This window comes from Orussus abietinus, unplaced genomic scaffold (assembly GCF_000612105.2).
Source record: "Orussus abietinus isolate OABI.00-Male unplaced genomic scaffold, Oabi_2.0 scaffold260, whole genome shotgun sequence".
NCBI lineage: Eukaryota > Metazoa > Arthropoda > Insecta > Hymenoptera > Orussidae > Orussus > Orussus abietinus.
Window position 1 is genome coordinate 74212 of NW_019394486.1, and position 25233 is coordinate 99444.

Here is a 25233-nt window from a genome sequence, read left to right on the forward strand (position 1 = left end):
TCTTCGAAGACATTACAACGACGAAGACAACAACAAGACGTCACTTCCAGCGGCACGGTGTTCGCATTATCAGTTTCTCTCTCTGCTTTCGTCGAAGACCCAATATCTCCTTTCCAGTTTTACTTAAAAGCGACATCGGAGCTGCCGCAAAGACCATTCGGGGAGAAGGCTTCGGCGGAGTCTCCTCGCTTCTCCAAAGTGCAGGGCTATGTACATCAGAGGTTGAAAAACCGGAGCCGAGCCCAGAAGAACGAGTGCGCGTAACTAAAGACCAGGGCGGATGTAGGGCCGGTGACAAGGTGTCGGCGCAGATATTTGGCAGCATCTTTCTCTCGTTCCGACTCCGTAACTTTTGATCCTATCCTATCTTCGCTCTTACCGACACACGGTCTCGTCGTATGTGCACGTGTCGAAGTTCGGCTTTCGGTACTACCACGTTTAACGTCTAAGAGAAAGAAGTCTAGCAAAAGTGGCACAGGGTGTGTGCAAACGATTCGTAGGCCCATCTCCAGATTTTTCGTTAGAGGACCTGCAATAGGAGATCGTTACGTACACACAGGCACGGCATCGTAAAGGATCATATCACTTTCCTGACTTAGAGGGATTCAGAGGCACCTGCACTGAAGTTTTTAAAGTACGTATAGTTGATAAGACGCATCATCCTGTTTAACATTGGCTTTAAAGGGCGCAAATCAAACTGGAACACTTAAACCCGCCGTCCATGGTACTTCTTTTCTTGCTGGCTGCTTGCAGAATTGCTTTGCTGGCAGCCGTGCTGACTGCTCTGCATGGAGCGAAGCAGACTGGATTAGTTCTAGACGGTACAGGCTGCTTGTTGAATAACAAGCTAGTTATGTTGTTATCAAAATAATAAAAATTAAAATATTTAAAAATAAAAATTATAAAAGTAAAAATCAATCGGGTCACTTATTTGATTTGTGGGTCATTTATTTATATCAATGTTATTTCTGTAAATATTCTTCATATGTACCGAGTTGAAGAGTATTTACAAAAAGAAGGACCAATGAGGCGAGCCGATGGACCGCAGCTTGCGGTGACGTCATTTTCAATCATAAATCCCTGCACGGCTCCAGTCAAGCAATCCTGTACGAAAACAATCACCGTCTGAAGCCGGCTTTAGTTTTTGGAATAACAATCGATAAATTATTGTCCTCTATTTTTCAAGATTGAGAATTACGTAAAATCTGTCTTAAATGGATCACGGACTCATCCTATTGGATTCATTTTTATCAGATATATATTTTTAAAAATGTATGCATAAAACTGATCAAGACCGAGGATTTATTTCTAGTTTTAACTCTCTGTTGTATTACGTGTTCCATCAGGAATTGTTATAGAAAATCATGTAACATTTTCCGAGGAAATTTACCAAATATTTTTTACAATCGTTGAAAAGTAAAATAAATAGTTCGTACAAAAAAAAGAAGAGATGATAAAATAATTTGATCGTGAATCGAGAGGTGCAAGGAAGATTTACTGGGCAGACTTTAAGATACCAATCGCGTGTAGGCAATTATCCGAACGCTTTTATGTTACAATTGCTTGTAAGACATGCAATCGGTCGCCAAAAGGAGTTGTAAGGCAGAACGACGCTGTCTTAAATCTCGGTCGAGGTTCAATAAAATTATCTCTGATTTTTTCCGACATTGACTCAGCAATTTCAACCGATCAGGTGACCAGTTGTTTTTGTTCAATGTCTTTTCCTGTCTAGTGTCATATCATCTTCCACCGTCATTATAAAAATTGTTCGGGTGAGAACTGGATTCGTATTAAGTTTCAAGGTTAGTCATAAATACCGAAATAAGCAGTGCCGATCTGCAATTATCATTAAAACGTTGAAGGGCGACTCTTAACTTAAAATCCTATTTTAATATTTACTTAAACATCTAAAGAACTGTTGTCTATTTTCTACAATAAGTAGCAACTATAGTAATTTAGAAAAGATCCCCTTTCTGCACTTAATTAAATACACTCCAAATTGTTGATTTTTCTCAATAACACCTGTTCCGTAAAAATTTGTTCTTAACAAAAATAGATGCAAGATCTACATTCACCTAAACAAGTAGAATTATGCAAGAGAAAAGGATGCAAATTTTCGGCAAATGACTTTAATTCACCATTAAGAACATGTAACACGTTATATCAATTCTATCTCGTAATATTATCCCGAATATTTCAAACGAATCATCACCGGAGAGAACACTTTTTTTCCCGAGTTATCAGACATCGTCGCCTGGCTGTCTTATCATTAAGTAACTCGAGAGTATTCGCCGCAACATTCCATACGAAGCCAGGAATAATTACAGTTTACGCATCAGAAAAACTCATAGTTCGAATGTGCTGTGTCATCGACGCTTCGTTTCGATTCGAGTCAATAACAAACATATCTATTAAATATCGAAATCAGCGTTAAAAGCAATTCATACAAAATTCATTAATCTTCCGTCATTTATTTAAAATAACATAGCAATGAAGCATTCGTAGATATACCATGGCCCCGTGTTACTTTGATCAATTTGCATTTATACCCAACGAGCCAGCCTTATAAGAGAAATTTTTACATAAACCGGGAATATCACGACACATCTGCTGAGACCACAGAAATAACTTATAAACAAGATCCTTGGGTAACAAGAGATCGATATGAAAATCGAACTGCCGGGGAAAAGAGAGCATTTTTAAATACGACAGTCGCACGAGCGGGGATAACGAAGGACATCTCATCCCCGTCATCCTTCCGTTAACAGATCCATTAACAAACTGGTTCAGGCTCGGTGCGTTGCGCGGCGCAGGATGCGCAGTGGGTAACACGAGCAGTACACTTCACCGCGGCCGAGCGACGCGGAGGCCTCGCGCTCGAGGAGTACGTTTTGTCGCCGGATTTTCCACGTACTTCGGCGCTGTCATTGGTCAAGGTCCGTCAAGGCTCCGCGAACGAGCCGTCCGCGTCGGGTAGAGAAGGTGTTAACCTCGCATCCGGAGCGCTTCTTCTCTTTATTTGCCGCGTTCCGGTCGGCCGGAACTCAGTCTCCCGAACGCCGGCCAATGGGAGACTTGGGCTCGTCGCTAGGTTCACTCTAATCGATTCCATCCGACTGTCAAATATCGCGCGCTCGGCTGGCATCACTGCCCGAGGCAGCGTGGAACGGGCGAATGTCACGGGTTCTCGGAAACATCGGTAATGATCGAACGATCGGCGCACCGTCGAGTTCGACACCCGTGCGCAAAGGTGACGGACTCACGTGGATCGTCGGAGGGACGCGCGCCTAGGGGAACCTTGACCCGGTGGTGACAACGGGCGCGCGAACAACCCCGTGAACTCGGATCGAGTTTAAACTACCTTGGCGCTGTCGGAAACCCCGACGCTGGTACTTTTCGGAGAATTTCAAGAGCCCTCAAGGTAAACGTATGCGAGTCGTGTAATCGAGTCCGAAGTTTTCGAGAATACTCGGGTCATTTTGTTGCGTTACTTGGTTGCCCGAAAATGGGTTGACCTTCGTGAGATCTAAACGGGAGGAACCTAGGTTTGGAAATCACTGTACAAATTGTCTTTGCCACGTAAAATAAAGCGTATCGATTTGTAATCATAATTACTCGTGTTCGCTAGTGAACATCGGACGAGCTCAAAGTTGGAATTGATTATTGCTAAAATTTCCTCTTTTCTTTTTACAGCATGTACATTTGTTTTGGTATAGTATCATACAGCTGTACGCGTACGATGCGTCCTCGCCTATACGTGCGCAAACAACTCCATGAACTCGAGTCAAATTTAAATAGCCTTGACCTTCGTTTAAACCCGACAACAACGGGCAGAGTTCTTAATGACTATTTTTATGCAATAACATACCTACCTTCGAGGCAAATGTTCTCGCTATCAGAGCCTTACAAAGTGTATACGTTATCAACGTTTTAAGTGCGTCGCAAGCGTTCAGAGAAACGAAAAGAAAATTGCATTAAATTCTGCCTCGATAAATATATATCAATTTCAGTCGTTCCATTTACGTAGTTTTAATTTCTTAGGCTAAACTTTGCGATAACAGCGTTCCAATTTGATTTGCGTCGATTCATGTATTGTACCATAACTAGATCCGTACGAGTTCAAATTCCTATTTCTCCTCTCTCCTATTGACCACCTAAGATTTTCTCTTATATTGTTACATGAGAGCCTGTACACTATGAACCCAGATCATGTTCCATCCGCTTCCACGATCTCGATAAAAAAATATCAGCCGTCTTATTTTAAATTACAGATATAATGATACTGGAACGCTCGCCGGAGTAGCCGACCTTGAAATCACCCTCTCTCCTCAATGTACAGTCCTATTATATATTTTTTTCTCGTCGTAGAAAAGTAACCTCTCTGCTGAGCAATACGATAAGAGAACTAGCTTCTGTACCACAAAACAGAAACGATATATACGTGCCCTCTTAAACAATCAGATATTTTCTCTGTAAGGGGGGAGAGATGGAGAGCAACCTGTTCACTTGATCTTCGCTACGCGTGTATTGGAACTGAATTCGAAAAAGATAGACCGCCAAAATTCTCCATCTTGCATTGCTACGAGTTAACTATGGGTAGATGGGTGCAACAAGGGCTCGAATTAATATTCGTAATCTTTTAATTATTTCGATCGAATTAATATTAGTAATCTACGTTTCAATGTTTTAAATTTTACTCGGAGCAGTTATGTACTTTTCTACAATTGATTTTTACAAACAGGTAAAATATTTCTTTAGATAATCATTTCAGAAATGCTCACTTTTTTCTAACCTCTCGCATGTAGAAAAACTTTGATCTCGGGGTAAGAGAGGTACACTCACGGATATGCAGAATTCAAATTGAACAAAATATGAATAAAACTCAAGTCATGCTCTTGCCAGAATTTTATGCGACGAAATCCATTGCGTACCAAACAACACATGGATAGGTACAACGAAACATCGTATATACAAAATTATATAATTTTAAAAAATTGTACTTAACTTATTCCTCGAAACTTTTGCAAATTTCCTGAAAACACAATCTGATAAGATAAGGGTTATAACAGTCCTATCTAATCTCTTTCAGTTTGACAGCTCCGAAACGTCGTCTCCGGAGGACGTACACATTAGGACGGCATCGAGATGACGTCGACGGTAGTTTCGGGCCTGGTGCATTTATCGATGCTGGTGACATATTTGCTCACCAATTACTACACATTCTTTATTTTGGATATTCCCCTGCGGCAGACCTTTCGTAATTTTGACCCAGGCCAAGTGAAATATCTCACCGTGTGGAATCTGGTAAGTGTACCTATCCTCATGCGTTTTTATTTTCTTTTTCTGTCAATAACACGCTTCTTGTCGGCCTTCAGATGTACGGCTAAATCTAAGTCGTACAGGCAATGATAATTTCCATATAATCAACACCTTGTTCATTCAAGAACAAAAACTCTAATCCCAATAGAGAAGTATATTACTTATCCAAAACGATCGTTCTGCGGAATTAGAATTTATTAGAAGGAGAAAAAAATTGTTATAGTTAGATGTATAATTAGGTGCACAAGTTATAAACGGAGTAATCAAAACGGCCAAGTTTTGTTCTTTATTTTATAAGTACTGATATTTCTCAATGTACAATGTCAACCTTTTTGTGACGGAAAGTATACTCTCATAATGTTTCGATTTATTTTCTTTATAAAAAAATATTTTCATTTGCAAGACTATCTATCATTTAATATATTATATAATATTTCTAAGTTATCCGATGTTGTAAAGAAAGTTCGGCTTTTAGGAAAATCTGGGTCACGCATTTTCAATTAGGGAAGGACTTCATATCGTTATAACCTATCGACTGTGCTAACGATAGAATAATAGATTGATCTGTAACTCGAGTGGTATGCAGAGTAAAAAAAGCATTGGGACCACATTGCAGCCGCTGACCTCGCATATGGGCCAACTGGGCGTAGAATTTATCGTGCGAAAACATACAGGCTCCACCAAAATGTAAACAAAGAAAGAAAATGCATAGCTATTAACTTGAAACTGGATAAATATTTGCTTCAATTTGCCACGTAAACTGATGGCACAAAATGCCTTCATAAATATAGATTGCGTTACAATGCATCCCCGAAATGTTCAATTTATTGTAACTCGAGTCGAAATAAATATTAATGTTTTAGCCAAACGTATGAGCACTTGCCAAAACTTACGATTCTTAGATTGAAATAGAAGAAATGCTTAAGTCGAAGTGAAACCCCTTTCAAATAAGTCGATTCGAATACAACACTTTTTTTTAAGGGTATTGGATTAAAATGTCCGAAACTTTGACACATCACTCCTGATCATCTAAAAATTGTCCTCACACATTCAAAATTTGGATTTTTTTACAACATTTTTTAACTCAGCCCAGACCAGAACCAAAATGGCGTCGAGCTCTCATATCTCGATGAATATACAATTATCGCAGGCTCCGATATGAGAATCGAAAGGGTCAGAACAATTTTACGACAATTTAGAACACTTTGGTAATCGATAAACTCGCATTTGAATGGGATAAAGGCAAAAAAATGTCTTATGCGTTGCTATGCTAAAACGATGAAAATACGAGGTCTCGGAGCGAAAATTTAGTTGACGCAGAAATCATAAATGGCGCAGGGTGTCCCTTTGCAGTCAATTAGGGCCCTAGGAAGCATGAATCCAGAGGATTTCTGGAGTTTTACTTCGATTTCTTTATAATTATTGTACGAAAACGACAGGTGGAGTATGCTATTTGGTACAATACCCCATATTAATTCGGCACAGCTGTCAATATAAAACTGAACGTCGGCAACGTATGCATTTAAAAAATCTTCTTTACCGACGTTGATCAAGTTCCTCGACGTGTTTCACTTCACCTTAATAACTTTTAAATTAATTTAAAAATTATTGGCTCATTCTCTCTATATCAAACGCAATGACGTATATACAGTCATTTTTATACAAATATAAAAAGCTGTAACCGTCATTTTTACTGAGTAGTCGTCTTTATTCTTGTTTTATTTTTAAATTTTTGAGATTCGCTTACAATGAGTATAGAACCAATAAGTGTTGGGGGCATTTAATCGTAGACGAATATTTATTCTAATTAAATTATCATTAAAAGCGAATTCTAAAAACGGACTAAAATGTGTGGCGTGATGAATAATGCATTTCTAAATTTAATAAATGCATCGTAAGTAATATGGACTAATGTAACCCTTGTACTGTGGCAAAAGACTAATGAATTTTAGCCATTCTGCAATGTGCTCATTTTGCAAATTTTTATATTAAGAAACGCAACAGAAGGAATATACAATTCCGACTTTGATACGTCCGTAACTGACTGGCGAGTTTTTATTTAGTAATGTTTCCATTAACACATAAATTTATCTTAACTACTTGTCTTTTTGATGAAAAAATGCAACGTAAATGATGAATAAGATACATTGGGGCAATAAAGCCCATCATAACTTAAAAGGCCTGTAAAAATTAAAATATAAAGTATGTTGAGAAGAGAAAATGAGCAGGGGGAACGTGAACAATGTTTATTTCAGTTGCAAACTATAATAAATACAATTCTGAACAAAAACGTAATTAAAGAAATTTACGGTATGACGCTACTGGGTTTTATTACCCACGCATATGGGTAATAAGGCCCACCGACATCGGTGGTAAGGTCCAACCAATTCTGCATATTAATTTGCACAGTTATGGGAAAATATGTCATAAAAATCCTCGAATGATATCCTCGGGCACTCTTCGTGAAGTCATTTCTTGCAAAAGGCCCATTTCCGCATATCGGCAACTCCATTTCCTCAACTATACCAATTTTATCACTGGGAATGTTAACAGATATTTTCAGCTGTAATTAGAGATGATTCTTACAGAAATATTTCTGCTAAGTGTACATGTAAAAAAGTAAAGCTAACTGAATTAATCCGTTAATGGGACAGTTTTTAACTATATCGAGAACAAAAATTCCCAACAGATAGGCTTCTGTAATTTTAAGGTTCTTATTTTTCTCCGTGCAGGTACCTTAAATTCAGGCCTGATATTATCAAACAATTGATAAACTGTTTTCTCGCAACCACCTTGTATGTTTCGCTTTATAAGTCGTTCATTGACTGCAACCTTATTCCTGATATTGATTTGCTTGAATCGATACGAACTGTAGCCTCATTTATCTAGAGAGCCATTCTATTTCCTGATTTTGCCAGACTGGCGGTTGTTACCCAACACCTCTCAGAAAACTGAAAGATTAGAGTAACGAACATTTTTACTTCATTTCTATGGGGATTAAGATGATATGAAAGTAGCATCAAAGAGGTCTCATTTATGAAACTTTCCTCCGAACTGAGTTTGCCGAATCGCTTCAAACTTCACAACATGATTATAGAGGCTATAAGGAAGGTCTTGACATCCATGATATTTCAATTTCTTTATAATTTATTCGTGGACCTTTTTTAAATTTTGTATGAAACAATTCGGTACACCCAGTTAAGAAAAAAGCCTCATGAACGATTGACCATTTAGATGCCACTTTCATATCTCCGTACCACAAGAACTTAACGGAAATCTGAAACATATGATTAACCTAATTAATTATAGATTATACGACACTAGAAGCAAGTAACGTCGAAATTATCCTGTAAAAGGTATTATGTTAATTTTTTCATTAGATAAATATACTATCTAATGATACTATAATAAATGACTGAGTACACTGTAGAGTACATATGCATTGTTGCACTCAAACTTCTTAGCGACATAGGTCCTTACTCATATCTCACTTTTAGCGTTAAAAAACGTATTTTAGCAGCAATACCTCCTCATACCCCCCTTAAGCTACTTTTTGAGCGCTTTTAGGATAAAAGTGAGCGACGATTCCCTAAAAGTGGGTAGGGGGACTTTTAAACCACTTTTAGCTGTCAAAATCATATATGAAATTTTGACAGCTTTCAGTTGTCAAAATCGTACACGGAAAATGAAATGCATTAATGACATTTTTCACAGAGCAAAAGCTTGCGAAGTGAATGCAGGGCATCAAATAAATACCAGGGATTTTTGAAGTCGAATTTACGTCGTTCATGGCTAACCAAGAAATTGGGCCTTGATTCCGGCTTTCTTATGTAAAACTCGCTTCCATTTTTGCGGCAATGTTCAGCCGACTCTGAACTTTTGGCATACACAAAACGCACGCGCTGGGCACGTGGAGCGCATGCGCGTAACGCAATTGTCACATTTTTCCGACGTTGTTATTACATTTCGTAAAAACGGCCTTTTAACTAAAAGCGGTCATAAAAGAAGGTACGAATGTGGCGTCTTTTACCAGCGGTCCGATCATCTTTAACTAAAAGACGTTTAAAAGCGCTGCTGAAAGTGAAATATGAGTAAGGGCCTTACTCTTTAAAAAATGACAAGTGAGTATATTTAAAGTAAAGTTACCTAGTAAAATAAATATGTTTTTAAGTAAAATTACCAATAAGCGTACTACTGAACTGTGACAAACTAGACACATTCAAGCGCACAAAATGCCAAAAAAATTGTTTTAATATCATTAGAATTTATTTTCATTTTTGAAAGACTTTGTTACTCAATCAAGTTATTTCTACCCGCTTTCCTCTAAAGGATCCTTTACAATTATCCACAATAAAGAACACATTACCAATGTAAATACGAATGCAACGACCGCCGTATCTCAAATGCATGCGCACAATTAAATATATACCTCAAAGCTTATAAACTATCAAGGTATACAACGGGGCTTTGAAAGTAACGAAAAGCAGAATCCTTTGTGTCATTACCTTTAATTGCCAATTCCAACCGCACTGGCCTGCATTGCCTTACGCAAAGCACACAACCTCCTAACTTTCTCTGATTCGATCATCTCATACTCATCGTTGTTTCCACAGTGAACGTTTACGTATTGAAAACAAGTTTACACGTACCATCGATTTATATTGGTTTACTCTTTTCAAGAGTGTGCTCTATCGCGGGGTGATAAGATTTTTAAAGTCTTGAATAAAAATCGAAACTACAATTAATATTATATTAACACGTTCTCAAATGTTACATAAAACTGCGGAAACTAAAGTACTGTATCGGATATCGAGAATGATATCCCAAAATTGAGAAGCATTACATTAAAATTTTCTATTCTGATGTGTACTGAAACTTCTTTAGTCGGGAAAAAAAACAAATGTATGTAATATTCTCATAATTAATTCATCTTTTTTATTGCCTGTGTCTTTGAGAACGTGTTTCTTCGAATTTCCGAGTTAGAAGAAATATCCGACCAACGGGAAATCCGGTTGCAATTTTTCTTTTCCCATGCTGGCCGGATTCGCAATCTCGCGACACGAATAGACAACTCAATCGCTGCGCAATTCGGCCAGCTCGCTCTAGACATTGAATCCTAACGCCCAAGCTGCTTGTTATTAAGGTGAAGTGAAACACGTCGAGAAACTTGATCAACGTCGATAAAGAAGATTTTTCTAAATGCCTACATTGCCGACGTTCGTTTTTATATTGACAGCTGTATCGAATTATATTGGGTATTGTACCAAATGGCATACTCCACCTGTCATTTTCGTACAATAATTATAAAGAAATCGAAGTAAAACTCCAGAAATACTCTGGATTCATGCTTTCTGGGGCCCTAATTGACTACAGAGGGACCCCCGGCGCCATCTGTGATTTCCAGGTCAATTCAATTTTCACTCCGAGACCTCGTATTACCATCGTTTAGGCATAGAAGCGCATACAACACTTTTTTTGCCTTTATCCCGTTCAAATGCGAGTTTATCGATTACCAGAATGTTCTAAATTGTCGTAAAATTGTCCTGACCCTTTCGATTCTCATATCAGAGCCTTCGATAATTGTGTATTGATCGAAATATGAGAGCTCGACGCCATTTTGGTTCTGGTCTGGGCTAAGTTAAAAAATTTTGTAAAAAAATCCAAATTTTGAATGTATCAGGACAATTTTTAGATGATCAGGAGTGATGTGTCAAAGTTTCGGACAGTTTGGTCTAATGCCCTAAAAAAAAAGTGTTGTATTCGTATCAACTGATTTGAAGGGTGTTTCACTTCACCTACAATATCGTGTGAGAGACGTGGTATATCAATCGAGTCAAACGTGAACAAAACGTGTGAGAGACGTAGTATGTCGATCAGGCCAAACGTAAACAAAACGTATGAGAGACGCGTGAGACTTTAAACGTTCAGCCAACCGTGAAATGGTCCAATGTATAACCGACATTTTTGTTGTTTATGGCACGCCCTACCGGAATTTAAATCGTAAGGCAAGGGGTTAATTAGTACAGTCTTCGTCTAGATATAAATCGATGCTGTTTTCTTCAATGTTTTTAGTCCCTGCCAACGGATTGACATTATCGACTTGAGCATCCGTGCTCATTTACTATTTGAACCAAACAACTATCTCCTCCGTACACGTCGACGAATCACAAAAACTTCAGACAGGTTTTAGCCCGATATGGTTTGCGCTCGCTCAATGGCTACTACATTGTCTGGCATTTTTCCGGTTTCAATTATAGTTTCGCCGACTTTCCCCTCGAATATGAGAGACGTTCTTTTTGAAGTTACCTCTTTGAGCAGTATAATTCCTTCTGGCTAATGTTTTGATTACATGTTGAACCGAGGAGTTATAGCACAATTGCTACTTATAGGTGTTATTTCTTAGGTTTAAGCGCAGACAATTTCATAAGTACAAGGATTGAAATCCTGCCGATCCGCACATAAACAATCTAATTTTGGAATTTCAAATCGCTGAAAATGAAAGCTGTCCAATAAATTATACCACGCTAATAAGCATTATGTGATTATTGCTATCTAATAGACATAATTCTTCCGCGTGCGGGAATTACTGATTAAGTAAATAGTATAAATGAAAGAAGGAATGTCGAATCGGGTATGCGTTTTCATAAATCCGTAAAGTAAAATATGCACCTGTGGTATTCGGTAAACGATCGTGTAATGAGGGTTACATAATATTTACGCAACATTTACGCAACCAATGTACTAAATGTACACGATTCGTAAACGGTGACATAACTGACATGTGTAGTAGGTACACATTTTATGTTGTAATCGAGGAGTGGTTACCGGGACGGAGAGACACGATAGGATGTGCGAGTTGTTTGAAAATTCATTCATTTAGTTAAGGTGAAGTGAAACCTCCCTCAAATCAGTCGTTTCGAATAACACACTTTTTTTTAAGGGTATTGAATCGATCTGTCCGAAACTTTGATACATGACTCGTGTGCACCTAAGAATTATCCTGACACTTTTAAAATTTGGATTTTTGAAAAAATTTTTTATTTACCCCAGACCAGAACTAAAAGGGCGTCTAGCTTGCATATTTCGAGCGATATCTAATTATTGAAGACTCTAATATGAGAAACGAAAATGCCCGGACAATTGTACGACAATTTAGGACACTCTGGTAATCAAGAAGCTCGCATTTGAACGAGATCAAAGCAAAAAAAGTGTCTTATGCGTTGCTATGCTAAAACGATGAAAATACGAGGTCTCGGAGCGAAAATTTAGTTGACGCAGAAATCATAGATGGCGCAGGGTGTCCCTTTGCAGTCAATTAGGGCCTCAGAAACCATGAATCCAGAGGATTTCTGGAGTTTTACTTTGATTTCTTTGTAATCATTGTATGAAAACCACAAGTGAAGTATGCCATTTAGTACAGTACCCAATATAATTCCACACAGTTGTCAATATAAAAACGAACGTCGGCAACTTAGGTATTTATAAAAATATTCTTTACCGACGTCGATCAATTTCCTCGACGTGTTTCACTTCACTTTAAGAATACCGCTCGAATCCGAGCTTTGCCCCTGACACCTTCTACAATAGAACGTCCAACCACTTACCACAACGGGACACACACAGACACTTCTAAAGACGTAAGAGCCGACCTATGGTCAGGTGTCCACAAAGTTATCGTTAGGCATCAGCGCGAGCTATTATTTCCTGCATAATTGTTACGTAAACCGTAATTTTGGTATTCACAATATTTCAAAACTACATTCTGGCACAGAACAGTTATAAAAAAATGGTTTACTTATTGACATAACATTTATCTACATCATTCAGCGTGTGATATATACTAAAATTAATCGTACTTTATATCGATTAATAATAAACAAATGTAATTGTACCCTGCTATGTTAGATCCATAATCTGTAGACCCAACTATTCCATTTATTTTATGACGCATCAACGGATCGTTGTCCCCGTTTCTTCATTTACAGCGTTCAAGTCTGGGTCTAATCAAAGTCTGTAAACGTGGAACTTACGGACGAATAATTCAAGGAACGTTGATTCTCTCGAAAATTCGCGAAAATTCTCTAAACTAGGGTTTCCCAAACTTTTTCTGCAATGGAACACTTCGCAAACCGGGAAATTTTCACGGAACACTCCGCTTATTTTTTAGGTTGGGTAATTCCTCCTAGTAAAAATTAAAAAAATGTTACTGAAACACTATATTTATTTAGTAATTATTTTTAAATGTGAAACTATAGTATAATATAAACATAAAAATATGAATAAATAAAGCACTTAATGACTGATGATTTCGAGTCCTTGAATTGCATATCTTCTTGATATCAGGCACAATATTGGTAAGTTACATTCTAATATCTGGTCCGGCGTCGAGCCTGTTTCTACACTTTGACTTCGTTGCAGCATAATAAGAAAATCTCGCTTCGCATAAATAGGTTATACAAAACGGAAGTAAAACAATAATAGCTTGTTTTGAAAAATGAGGGTACTCTTCTGACAAACTCGCCCAGAAATCATTTAAAGGCTGATATCATCGGTAATATTAGAGGACAATGATCATCACTCGCCTTTCAATGTGAAGTAGATCATTAACCCTTTCGTTACGGGTGCCGACTATAGTCGGTGTCCGCGAGACGACCTGTGTGTACGGGTGCCGACTATAGTCGGCGTTTGCGAAATGACCTGCATGTACGGGCTAAAGTTCTAAATCCAGTAAGTTACGTCAGAAACGAAGAGAAATTCCCGGTAACTTATTGGTAATTTCTCCAAAGCCTTTTATATCGAGAAATTATGAGAATTTGAATTTTTCAACAGAGCGAACGAGAGGTTTCGATTAGCTATAGAGAAACATCGTAGAGAGGAATTTCCGTTGTACGTTCTCCGTAGCCAATCAAAACCTCCCATTCGCCTCGTCGCAGAATGAAATATCAGTTCGTTTAAAAACAAATCGCATGGAATTTTCCGTGAAGTTGTACATACGTGAATATTTTTAGCTGGAGGTAAATACGACCCTATAATCAATATTTTCTAATAGTAATTATTACTCTTTAGCTTGAACTTTGAAGTTGATTGAAAAAAAAAAAGTTATTTAAACGAAGAAGCCTAAAGTATAAATAACAAAATTAACGTTCTCTTAAATTCTCAATGTTCCCGGTAACTTACGGTATGTTTCACAGTTACCTTCTCCAATTTAATGTTACCGAGAATTTTCGAACTCTAGTACGGGCACAACGACGTGCAAAAGGCACACTTCGTGGCGTGGTGCCCCGTTCAATGGCGTCACTCCAGCGAGCTGCCGTAAGGAAAGGATTAAAAGTGTTGCAGAGTATAAAACCTTTCCAAATTGTCGCGGAACACCTATTCAGGTTCAGCGGAACATAGTTTGGAAAACCTTGATCTATACCATGGTGCAACCTTTCCTACGGCGAAACGATTCCGGAAAGAACACCCGTTATATACGTTCCCCGCATTTCCGTCAACAATAGCTGAGTGACGACAGAGGAGAGTGAATACTCTCGCGATACGCATCCACCCAGAGAGCGTCGGTAAAGATAGACGAACGTCGACGCGTCGTGGTTCGCAAAAGCGAGGATGGAGGCGGAATCTTTGCGTACCCAGAAAGAGGTCGGAAACGACGGGGGCGCTGCGATCGGCGGTACACTCAAGCCTCGCGCGAGGCCTCGCCGCATCTCTTGGAGATCGTTAAGGTGAAGTGAAACACGTCGAGAAACTTGATCGATGTCGATAAAGAAGATCTTTCTAAATGCCTACGTTGCCGACGTTTGTGTGTATATTGACAGCTGTATCGAATTATATTGGGTATTGTACCAAATGGCATACTCCACCTGTCGTTTTCCTACAATAATTATAAAGAAATCGAAATATAACTCCAGAAATCCGCCGAATTCATGCTTTCTGGGGGCCTAATTGACTGCAGAGGGACCCCCTGCGCCATCTGTGATTTTCAGGTCAATTAAATTTTCACTCCGAGACCTCGTATTCCCATCGTTTTAGCATAGAAGCGTATACAACACTTTTTTTGCCTTTATCCCGTTCAAATGCGAGTTTATCGATTACCAGAGTGTTCTAAATTGTCGTAAAATTGTCCTGACCATTTCGATTCTCATATCAGAGCCTTCGATAATTGTATGTCGATCGAAATATGAGAGCTCGACGCCATTTTGGTTCTGGTCTAGGCTGAGTAAAAAAATTTCTTGGGAAAATCCAAATTTTCAATGTGTCAGGATAATTCTTAGATGATCAGGAGTGATGTGTCAAAGTTTCGGACAGTTTGGTCTAATACCCTTAAAAAAAAGCGTTGTATTCTAATGGACTGATTTGAAGGGGGTTTCACTTCACCTTAAGGTGATATGAAAGGGTCATTCTATACATATCAAACGTCAAAATATTTATAAAACTTTTCTCCAAACTGGATGCACCGAACAATTTGAGATTTTAACACCTGATTATGGAGGCCCTAAGGAAGAACGCGATGATCGTGAAATTTCACTTTTCACAAAAAAATGTGATCTTGGTTCTAGTCCCCCAGATAACACCATTGTACCTATGAATATTCTTTAAATCTTTTAATATTCTCTGGATATTTGGAGTATTCAATGAATATTCTGTATGTACATTCATAAGCTAGAATATGCTTTGAATATTCTCAAAAAGGTTTGTTTGAATGTTTAAAATAATTATTCCTTGATTCTACAGTAAATATATTGAATTATTTTCGTTTTCGATACAGTCCAAAGTTGAATCCAATTTTCATCCTGGTTACCTATATAATAGATATAATAGAAAATATAAGGACTATTTTCATTTATAGAATGATAGTTATAACATCTAAATTGCTTAAATATTTTCATCGGACTGTAGAACCGTCCGATTAACATCGAGCAGAAGCATAGTACTCGTACATCTCATGTACTATGCTTTAAAATCATCAATTATTACTATTGTTAAAAATGTCTTGTGAAAAATGTATTGTTAAAAATCTCTTTTACTTTAATACGCTTAAGAGTCTTTACGGAAAAATGTGAGATTTTCGATTAATGTTCAGTATTTACCGAGCTTTTTTTTCTTTTTTAACTTTTTGTATGCCAGTGTCAATTTATCTTCTTCACTTTAATGAATCCATGTAAAAGTTTATTAATTAGACTAAAAATTATTTGTGACTCGATCATTTTACAGTAATATATATGGAATATTTTTATTAATAGTACGACAATATGTTTTGAATATCTGAACAAATATTCCTGTGGATATTATATGATTGTCCACCGGGCGGACATTCTGCGTTCCATGAATATTCATTGCATATCTTAAATATTTGCATCATATTCTGGGAACAATGAAATAATCGAGGTGAATATTCGTAGAACATTCATAGGTTCCAGGAGTGTTATCTGGGTCTAGGTTAAATAAAAAAAATTTGTTTGAAAACGAAATTTCACGAGCATCGTGTTCTACCTTCAGGCGCCCATAATCACGTATTAATGTTTCAAATGATTCGGTGCACTCAATTTGGAGAAAAGTTTTATAAATATTTTGACATTTTGGTATATACAGGGTGTCCCATAATGGATAGTAAATCTCTCAAGGGGTGAAAGAGGGTGAAATTTTGAACTAGAAGTTCCTTTTCCATTTTTTGCTCGGAACATTTTTCATCGAGTTATTAGCAGTTAAAGTTGACCAACGAGGAGACGCGCGGCCGAAGTCAGCAGGGGCGCAGCGCGCAGTAAGGCCCCTCGCTCATGCCTGACGTTCCTTCAGAAAAATCTCATTTTAATATGTCAAATTATTTAATAAATAAATGAATAAATAAATTAGTAACGATGAAAACAGTTATAAATCGATCAAAGAATTAATTTAAAAATCATTCTTTAACTACGTAATTAATCAATAAACCACTAATTGATCGATTAATTGTCCAATTAATTAATTCATTAATTAATTAAGTAATCCATTTATTCACTCGTTGGTTAATTAATCAATTCCTTGCTTAATTGAATGTGATAAACATTTTATTTTTTGAGAATACGGGGAGGTGGGTAAAAGGTTTCAAAGCAAATGTAATGTTAAATAAACAATCCATTTTTGCAACACGAAACATTCTTGCAAAAAGAAATTGTTTTTTAAAAAACAAATTTGCTTTGAAACCTTTTACCCGTCACCCCGCTTTGAGAAAGCAAAAAATCATTCACGTAATAAAAGGATAAAGAACACGATTAACACGATGACTGCCATGGGGGTCACAGGTGATCGGCGACGCATAATAAAAAATCCATGTTGGCACCATGGGCAATCCATGTAAAATTTTCGTAGCGGTCAACGTGATAACAACTGTTATTCACCTACTTATTAATTTTTTACAATTAATTAAGCCAGGAATTGATTAATTAGCCAACCAGGGAATAAATGGATGGCTTAGTTGACTAATTCATTGGGCAATTAGTAGATCAATCAGTAATTTATTTATTAATTATGTAGTTAAAGAATGATTTTTAAATTAATTATTTGATTGACATATAACTGGTTTTATTCTTATTTATTTACTTATTCATTCATTTAACAAATAATTTGACATATTAAAATGAAATTTTTCTGGAGGAACGTCTGGCATGAGCGCGAGGGGCCCTACGGCGCGCTGCGCCCCTGCACACTGGCCGCGCGTCGCCTCGTTCGTCAACTTTAACTACTAATAACTCGATAAAAAATGTTCCGAGCAAAAAATGGAAAAGGAACTTCTAGTTCCAAATTTCACCCTATTTCACTCCTTAAGAGATTTACTATCTATTATGGGACACCCGGTATATATGACACTTTCATATCACCTTAAAGGGCTAATTGTCTCCTGCTGCGACATCGTCACCTAGTTTGGTTCGAGTCCCTCTCGCTCCCGTTCTGGTTCTCCCTCTTGCAGACCCTTCGAACCACTCGTCTTCCTTTCGCTCCTCGTCGGCCAGTGTGTCGCAAACTGTCGCGGGTCGTGTCGCGTACGATTGGTTGAGCCGGCTAGACTCGTGCGCGAGGTTGCTTCTCTCTCTCTAGATCCGGAATGAGCGGTGCCGCAGTTGAGCGCGGTCCGTCGCCTCGTCGTGTTCGGTTTCGTACGTGCGAATGACCGCGAGTTCGGGTCGCTTCCTTTGATCGTATTTTGAACCGATTCAAGTTTGGTAAGGGGTCACTACCTCGCCGGCAAACGTGGTTAACGCGATCGCGAGTGAGAACGGACTCGAGTTTTTAATTAACCTACCGCTTTACGCTTTAAGAAGAGAAACGGAGAATTTCACCGAGACCTAGTTTACACGGGAAAGCTTCATTTTGGGATCATTTTGACCGCGAGAACGTGAACGACGCTGTTTCATTTCGTCGATTTAAAGTGCACCTGCCGCAAAAATCTATTGAATTTCTTGGGCAGTCATCGACGGGTGGAAGCGCGTAAAGAAACCTTGCAGCTGCACCTATTATCCCACGTGTAGTAAATTATATCAGAATGTACGTTCACGTGCTGTAGTTTATGATTCATTATCACGAGGTACGGCTGACCTGTGAAAATGGAAATTATAAATGCAGCGCGTCGATCGAAGTGTACGCATTTAAACTCGTTTGAATCATTGAACATTAAAATGAGTTTGCGTCGCGATCGATTGATCTTGAATTCGTAATAACGGAGTTTTGCTGTATGGAAAATACTGGTGGTTATTCGTTCCGTGCTAATGATAGGATAACGGATTCAGAAAATGGTACCGAAATACGTTGCGTGGAATTCGTGACGACAGCCACGTTAGGAATCTAGCGTGGAAACACCACGTGGATGAGGAATTAACTTGGCCCTAGGTCCTAAATTAATACACGATACGAAGAACGCGGGAAGAATTGTTTTGAATTCGAAAACAGTTAGCTGAAAAGTAAAGGTTTTAATAGGCCCGAATGACTTGTTCTTGGACACAGATTTGTAAACTTAAGGAAAAGAATATATATATATACCATGGTATAGTGGCGATTTTTGTATATTCCGATATTCCTCCCCGGATATCCAAGTTTCATTTCTTTTGGCGTAACGTTAATTTCCTATCAAAGTAGAAAATAACGTTTTCTTTTAATACGTTAAATCTGCAATAGTTATAGTTTTAAAAACAACAGGAAACGGGTAGAACATTTATCGAGTCTCGATTGTATGTCCTTACCGTAAAGGTAGAGTTCGTTTCGGCAAAAGCTACACTCGATAGAGTTTATCTTCACGGTATATGTATATAACGAAAATGTTAGGATAGGAATTCTAAATCTATGAAAACGCGTCGAATCACTTTCTCTTTCCAATCATGAAGGCTCGCGCCGATAGGATATTAATACTTATTAGAACGGTACGGATACATGGTGGGTGTTAAAAATAAATTGCTCTTATTTTGTCCAAGACGATTATCGGACCAGAAGATAAAGGGTAGGCAGTAAAGGACATCCACGGTAACCTTTCAACTTTTAATCCGCCTTGGACGGTTCGTTGTTTTCATGCATTATTGAAATAGCCCGTGAACTCAATGAACTTTGAAAATATAATATGCAACTTCACCGAGCTAATTTCTTATCTTCTTGATTGACACCGTCTCTGATGTACGTACGGTAGACACAGCAAGCCTTCCTTATCGTCAGATTTGTCCGACTTGTCAACGACATTAATGACGTAACGGTGCCAGAGAATTGAAATCTTATAATTATACCGCAGGTGCACTTTTCTCGACGCTTTTCATGTATAGTTTTTTTTTTTTTTAACTTCGGAACTAAACTGTCTTCTCACTCGTGATAACCTTTTGACCGTTCTTGTGCGCTCAGACCAAAATAATGATTTTCACAGACAAGAAGGCATCGAGGCATTCAATATGAGAGATGTCCTACTATTTGGATTTCACGCCATTTCTTTCGTGCTATTTGCATTTGCAGTGTATTATGACTTCATGTACACCATTGTGCCAACGAAAGTCGCCAGGGTGTACAATTCCTACGGTGGAAAGTTCAAGTTCCTCACTTTTTGGGACGCGGTTTGTATCATTACGAATATCTTAAAAACGTTAACTCGATCAAGTGAAAAGCAGTATTTTCTTTTAATATTGAATTATGTTTAACCATAGCAGTAAGAGAAACTTATGGATGCTTCGTCACAGTCCAAAGAGAAATAAAATTGTACAATAACCTGTGGAAGTGGACGTACACCCGAATTTACACCGATGAATTCTAACACTTTTTATCTCTTAAATGAAAATTGAGTTATTTTGACCCAACATCATTGTATAAGAAATGTCTCTTTTCAAAGAAATAGATTCTTCCTTCTTTCTTTCCAATTATTATTAATCGTAACCACTCACGTGAGAATATTGGAAAATGCCAGATTGCATATGCAAAGTAGATTTATAATATAATATGGGTAAAAAATTACCCAATTTACTTTTAGGGGTTATGTAAAAAGAATAGCGTTTTCATTGATACCAAGTGTATGTGGTAAATCTGAAAAGGTTATTATACGTTACTTCCATAGAGGACATTTAAGAAACGAGTTTCATATTATCCAATTTATGTGCAACAACGTACCTGATGTAATATTACACATTCGAAAATCCTGATGTGTACATTTATTAGAAAAGTAAACAGTCGCGTATATTACCGTTTCATTTAACAATTTAAACCGTTGTCCTACATGTAAAGGTCGATTTACCTTATTCAACGTGTATCAATTACGACACGTACCGACGACAATCTGACAAAAAATTGTCACATGCGTTTTAATGGCTTTTTGGCTTTCACCGTGTCCGACCTGCGTACAGGGTGAACAATCATTGAAACTCATGTTTTAATGATTTGTCGGATCGAAACTAGCACGTGTCTGAACCAATACGTGTCAGATAGGGTGAATTCACGTTAACATGCGTTTCAATGGCACAGTTCACACTTTTATATGAATATGAATCGGCCTGAAATCGGATAATCCGATTCTTGAATACAGCTGGATAGAAATAATAACCAGACGTAGTAACAAGATGAATGGTAAAAACTTTCTAGTAATTGATACGGTTACAGTATACATATGTTCATAAAATGAAATTTTATTAATGTCTAAAACTCAAATGGAATGGAATATATATGCATGCAGCAGTGCGTTGCATACATAGGAACTTATGTACACGTGACGCGTGCTACTATCGTGACAAATGGTGCTTAAACGTTTAAACGGGTCGAGTGATGGGTACTCAATGGCAGTTAAAACTCATCCGGCTGGATATGAAATGCTTCGAGTATCCCTTCGTTCGAAGTAATGCGAATTACGATGCCATTTTGACAGTCAAGATGTTTGAGGTGCACGAAATGAGCACTTGTGCATTTATCGTTATCGCAATGCTCTCGAGACCAAGGATACCAAGGATGCAATCGGTAAAACTACTCTATCGAGAGGCAATACTATTGAACGTGAATGCACGAATGAACAAAGGTCGAGAGACTAGATAAGATAAAACAATTTTTGCAACGTTTTCCATGATCGATCAAATAGGACGAAGTCTACGTGAAAAATTGCAATCGTGCATTTTCCCTTATCCTAATTTAACTATCTATAGCAATTACTCCGTGCACATCCGTGCTCGAATTAGAACAAAGGTCCGGGTAATTTTTGACCGAAAGCTGCCCTGTTCTGTTACAGATAATACAGGCGGTCTTCTTCTTCATTTGCCTACTTAACGACTTCTACGGTAGCAATAAAGTCAATCTGAAGAAGAGGCCTCTGATACGCAAGATCAAAGACTATATCCACGCTACATTCAGCTTCCCGATCGCCATGGTTTGTACAGGACGTTTACATAGGCCTAAGCATAGATTTGTCACAATTGTCGATTCTGTCCGTATGTCGCTACCGTCACGGTACACTTTTTACGATTCGACTTGTTAATTCTGCTGCAGTTTGTCGGGATTACGTTCTGGGCCTTGATGTTCGTCGACCGAGAACTGGTGTTGCCCAAAGCCCTGGACCCATACTTTCCGTGGTGGTTGAATCATATGATGCACACCATGATTATGGTTACAACATTACTGGAGACGATTATCTGCCCCCGGCAGTATCCTAAGCGAGGGAACGGTTTAGCGGGGCTTTCCGTTCTTATGCTCGCTTACCTGGTCTGGTAAGTGGAAATACATCTCTGCCGAGAGAACACCACAAAGTGCGTCTCGTCTCTATAATAAGCTTCCTTTGTAGGATGCACGTGATCCACGCGAAAAGTGGAATCTGGGTTTATCCAGTGATGGAGGTGTTGACCTTCCCTTTAAGGGTTGCATTCTTCGCGGTGCTGTTTGTTTTCGTTACGATCTTATACTTTGCCGGAGAATCGCTGGACAACCTCATTTGGGGTAACGCACAACTTAAGCAACACAAATCTTATTCCAAAATCAAGTAGCCTCGTCGTTTGCCGCTGGTAGGTGACTTTCAAATGCGCTCTGTCCACTTCGACAACGGTGATTACATGTCAACCACATTCTTTCAAAACATGCACGTCCGCTGTTCTCGTGTTTTACATATGAGCACGATTTTTCATTTGGAAATGTACCCACGCATTGTAGTGACAGTATTTAATGTGCAGATCACGTGCCGTTCAATTAATGTACCGTATCAAGCATTTGTACTTATATCGTTCCAATTGATCTAACGTGTAATTGCTTTTTTATGTAACCATTTGATCATGTATTGTACAATATCCTTGTTGTTTTCATCACTACGCGTTGAAGTTATGTACATTGGCATGTATGAAATTCCCTAAATGTCCTGTGTCCAATGTAAAGTATTTAACTATTATATCTGGATAACACTATATGCGCATGTCTTTAGTCCCCCAGCCTTTATTGTTGCAATTAATCGTTATATCGAATATAAATATAATTCCCATATTTATGGGTTACCTTTATTTAGTTTTGCGCATTCTAACTAAAGTTAGGCTATTTTTATCGACTGTAGGCAAAAGGTATCTAACAGAGGGTAGCTGAGCAGAAATATAAACATAGATGTGGCAAAGAAAGAAGAGGACCTCGATTCCGCAGACCATTCAAATAATAAAGTGCTTAACGTTCATTACATCGTCCCGAAAGTCTTTCCAACCCTTCTGGAGAACTATAATTTTTAGTAAGGCACTCAACAGATAAAAAATATTGTTATGAAACACAAATGCAAATGCTAATCTTATAATTACGATGCAGTTATTTAAATGATCGCATATTGTACTATTAGAAATTCGCATTGGCCGAAATATAGGAATGTCCGCCGTAAATTCGTACAGTTTTTGTAATATCGAAAGTCTAATAACCTGCATTTACCGGAAATAGGAGCAAACTCACAAGAGAGCACTTCATAATGTTTAAATACGCTATAATGACGTGCTGGAAAAAATGTTGCTTTCCCCCGGACAGTACTTGAGTAACAAGTCAAATAATGTTAGATTTCTTTCAGCAAATTCAATTTTTCACAATTTATTTAAATCATTTTCCTCTTTTTATTTTCTTCGAGAATGTAATATCTTTCATCCAAATTCCCTGTACTCTCAGTGGATTGGGAACCTTTTCGTTTGCTTGTATGTAAAATATGCGCGAATTTCCTTGTAAATGTAATATAAAATGGATTTCCATTATAAATATTATAACTGCTTATTACAGTATGTCGTTCATAAAGCAATCTGCATGTGTATGCTCAATGTGTAAGTGGTGTAGTAAATGTATGTCATTTTGTAAATGACTTATTCGTCTTATACGTAAATGTAAGATCATTGTTTCGTTCCAATTTTTTGAACACTAAACCTACGACCGACGGGTCAAATTGACCATTTTAAATGGTTTTGTAATGGGGGTATAAATCATCGGTAGGTTTAATGTTAACGCGTGTGTGATTGTACATATATATTTCATTTCATGAAGAATATATATTTTCTAATGGCATTAAATGAATGCATGGAATGATTTACTTAGTTTGTATGCTTTAAATATTTCGATTGATTTTTTTTAACATAGATAAATTCAGTTCGAAAAATTCCACCGAGAAATTGAGACGACAGAAATAATTTTATGTAACTTATTATTTTGTAAAGAAGGAATAATTATTGTTGATAAATATTCAGTTTTTAAGCTCATATTTGTAATCATAATCTTTATAAAGTTTGAGGAAAGCAGTTTTCAAATTGCTGTATATTTTGGTTAACAAGGAAATGATGATCTTAAATATATTAATATCAATAATTTTCATTAATATTATATTTATTTTCTAGGAAACAACAGAAAATCCTCAGGTAAGAGCAGTAGGGAGAGAAAATCAAAATGAAAAGATGTCAAGCTAATTATGCGTGAAAGTGCAATAGTTATTACATATATAAATTGTTATTGTTCATGCATAATACGTAAAACATAGCTAATGAAATAAGGGAGCTATTAGTCTCTCAAATTGCGGTTATCGGTGGCAATTTATGCAAAAACATGTCTTTGAAGTGAGACATTGGCATACGGTTACTTTGATTTAGTTTTTAGTAATACTGGTACTCAACTTTTGATGTGAATAAGCGGTACGACGAATTTGTAACAATTTGTGACATTTTATAAAAAGAAAATACACTAGGATCAGGAAATAGAACATTCATCTAGGCAGAAATTAAATTAATGATTTCCTATATGGTCAAAATATTGCGTTATAAAATATTTTTCGTCTTGACCCAAAAAGGTCAATAGGTACACTGCCTATATTACTGTTTACCAAATGAAATTCACAATAAATAAATACGATCGTTTTTCATTTTTCTGATGTATTACTGTTAAATAAATCTATTATATTATTTTTATACGCTACTCTTATTTAATCTTTGATGCGCTTGTAATATTAAT

The 25233-nt window shown here is 37.5% G+C and overlaps 1 protein-coding gene across 10 annotated transcripts; it reads left to right on the forward strand.

The window, feature by feature from the left end:
• Window positions 1-149: 149 nt before the first annotated feature.
• Window positions 150-25190, forward strand: LOC105698906 (androgen-induced gene 1 protein). Of its 10 annotated transcripts, none has more exons than XM_012423549.2 (6): window positions 150-634; window positions 5090-5304; window positions 22028-22165; window positions 22285-22502; window positions 22577-22793; window positions 24627-25190. In XM_012423549.2, the coding sequence occupies exons 2-5, from the start codon at window positions 5146-5148 to the stop codon at window positions 22773-22775; spliced, it is 714 nt and encodes a 237-aa protein (XP_012278972.1). In that variant the 5' UTR covers window positions 150-634; window positions 5090-5145; the 3' UTR covers window positions 22776-22793; window positions 24627-25190. The 10 variants fall into 10 exon arrangements, 8 of the variants coding, with proteins under 8 accessions (XP_012278972.1, XP_012278971.1, XP_023288272.1 ...); XM_012423548.2 differs by lacking the exon at window positions 150-634 and adding an exon at window positions 2850-3421; XM_012423550.2 differs by lacking the exons at window positions 150-634; window positions 5090-5304 and adding exons at window positions 18388-18515; window positions 20281-20378.
• The last annotated feature ends 43 nt before the right edge of the window (window positions 25191-25233 follow it).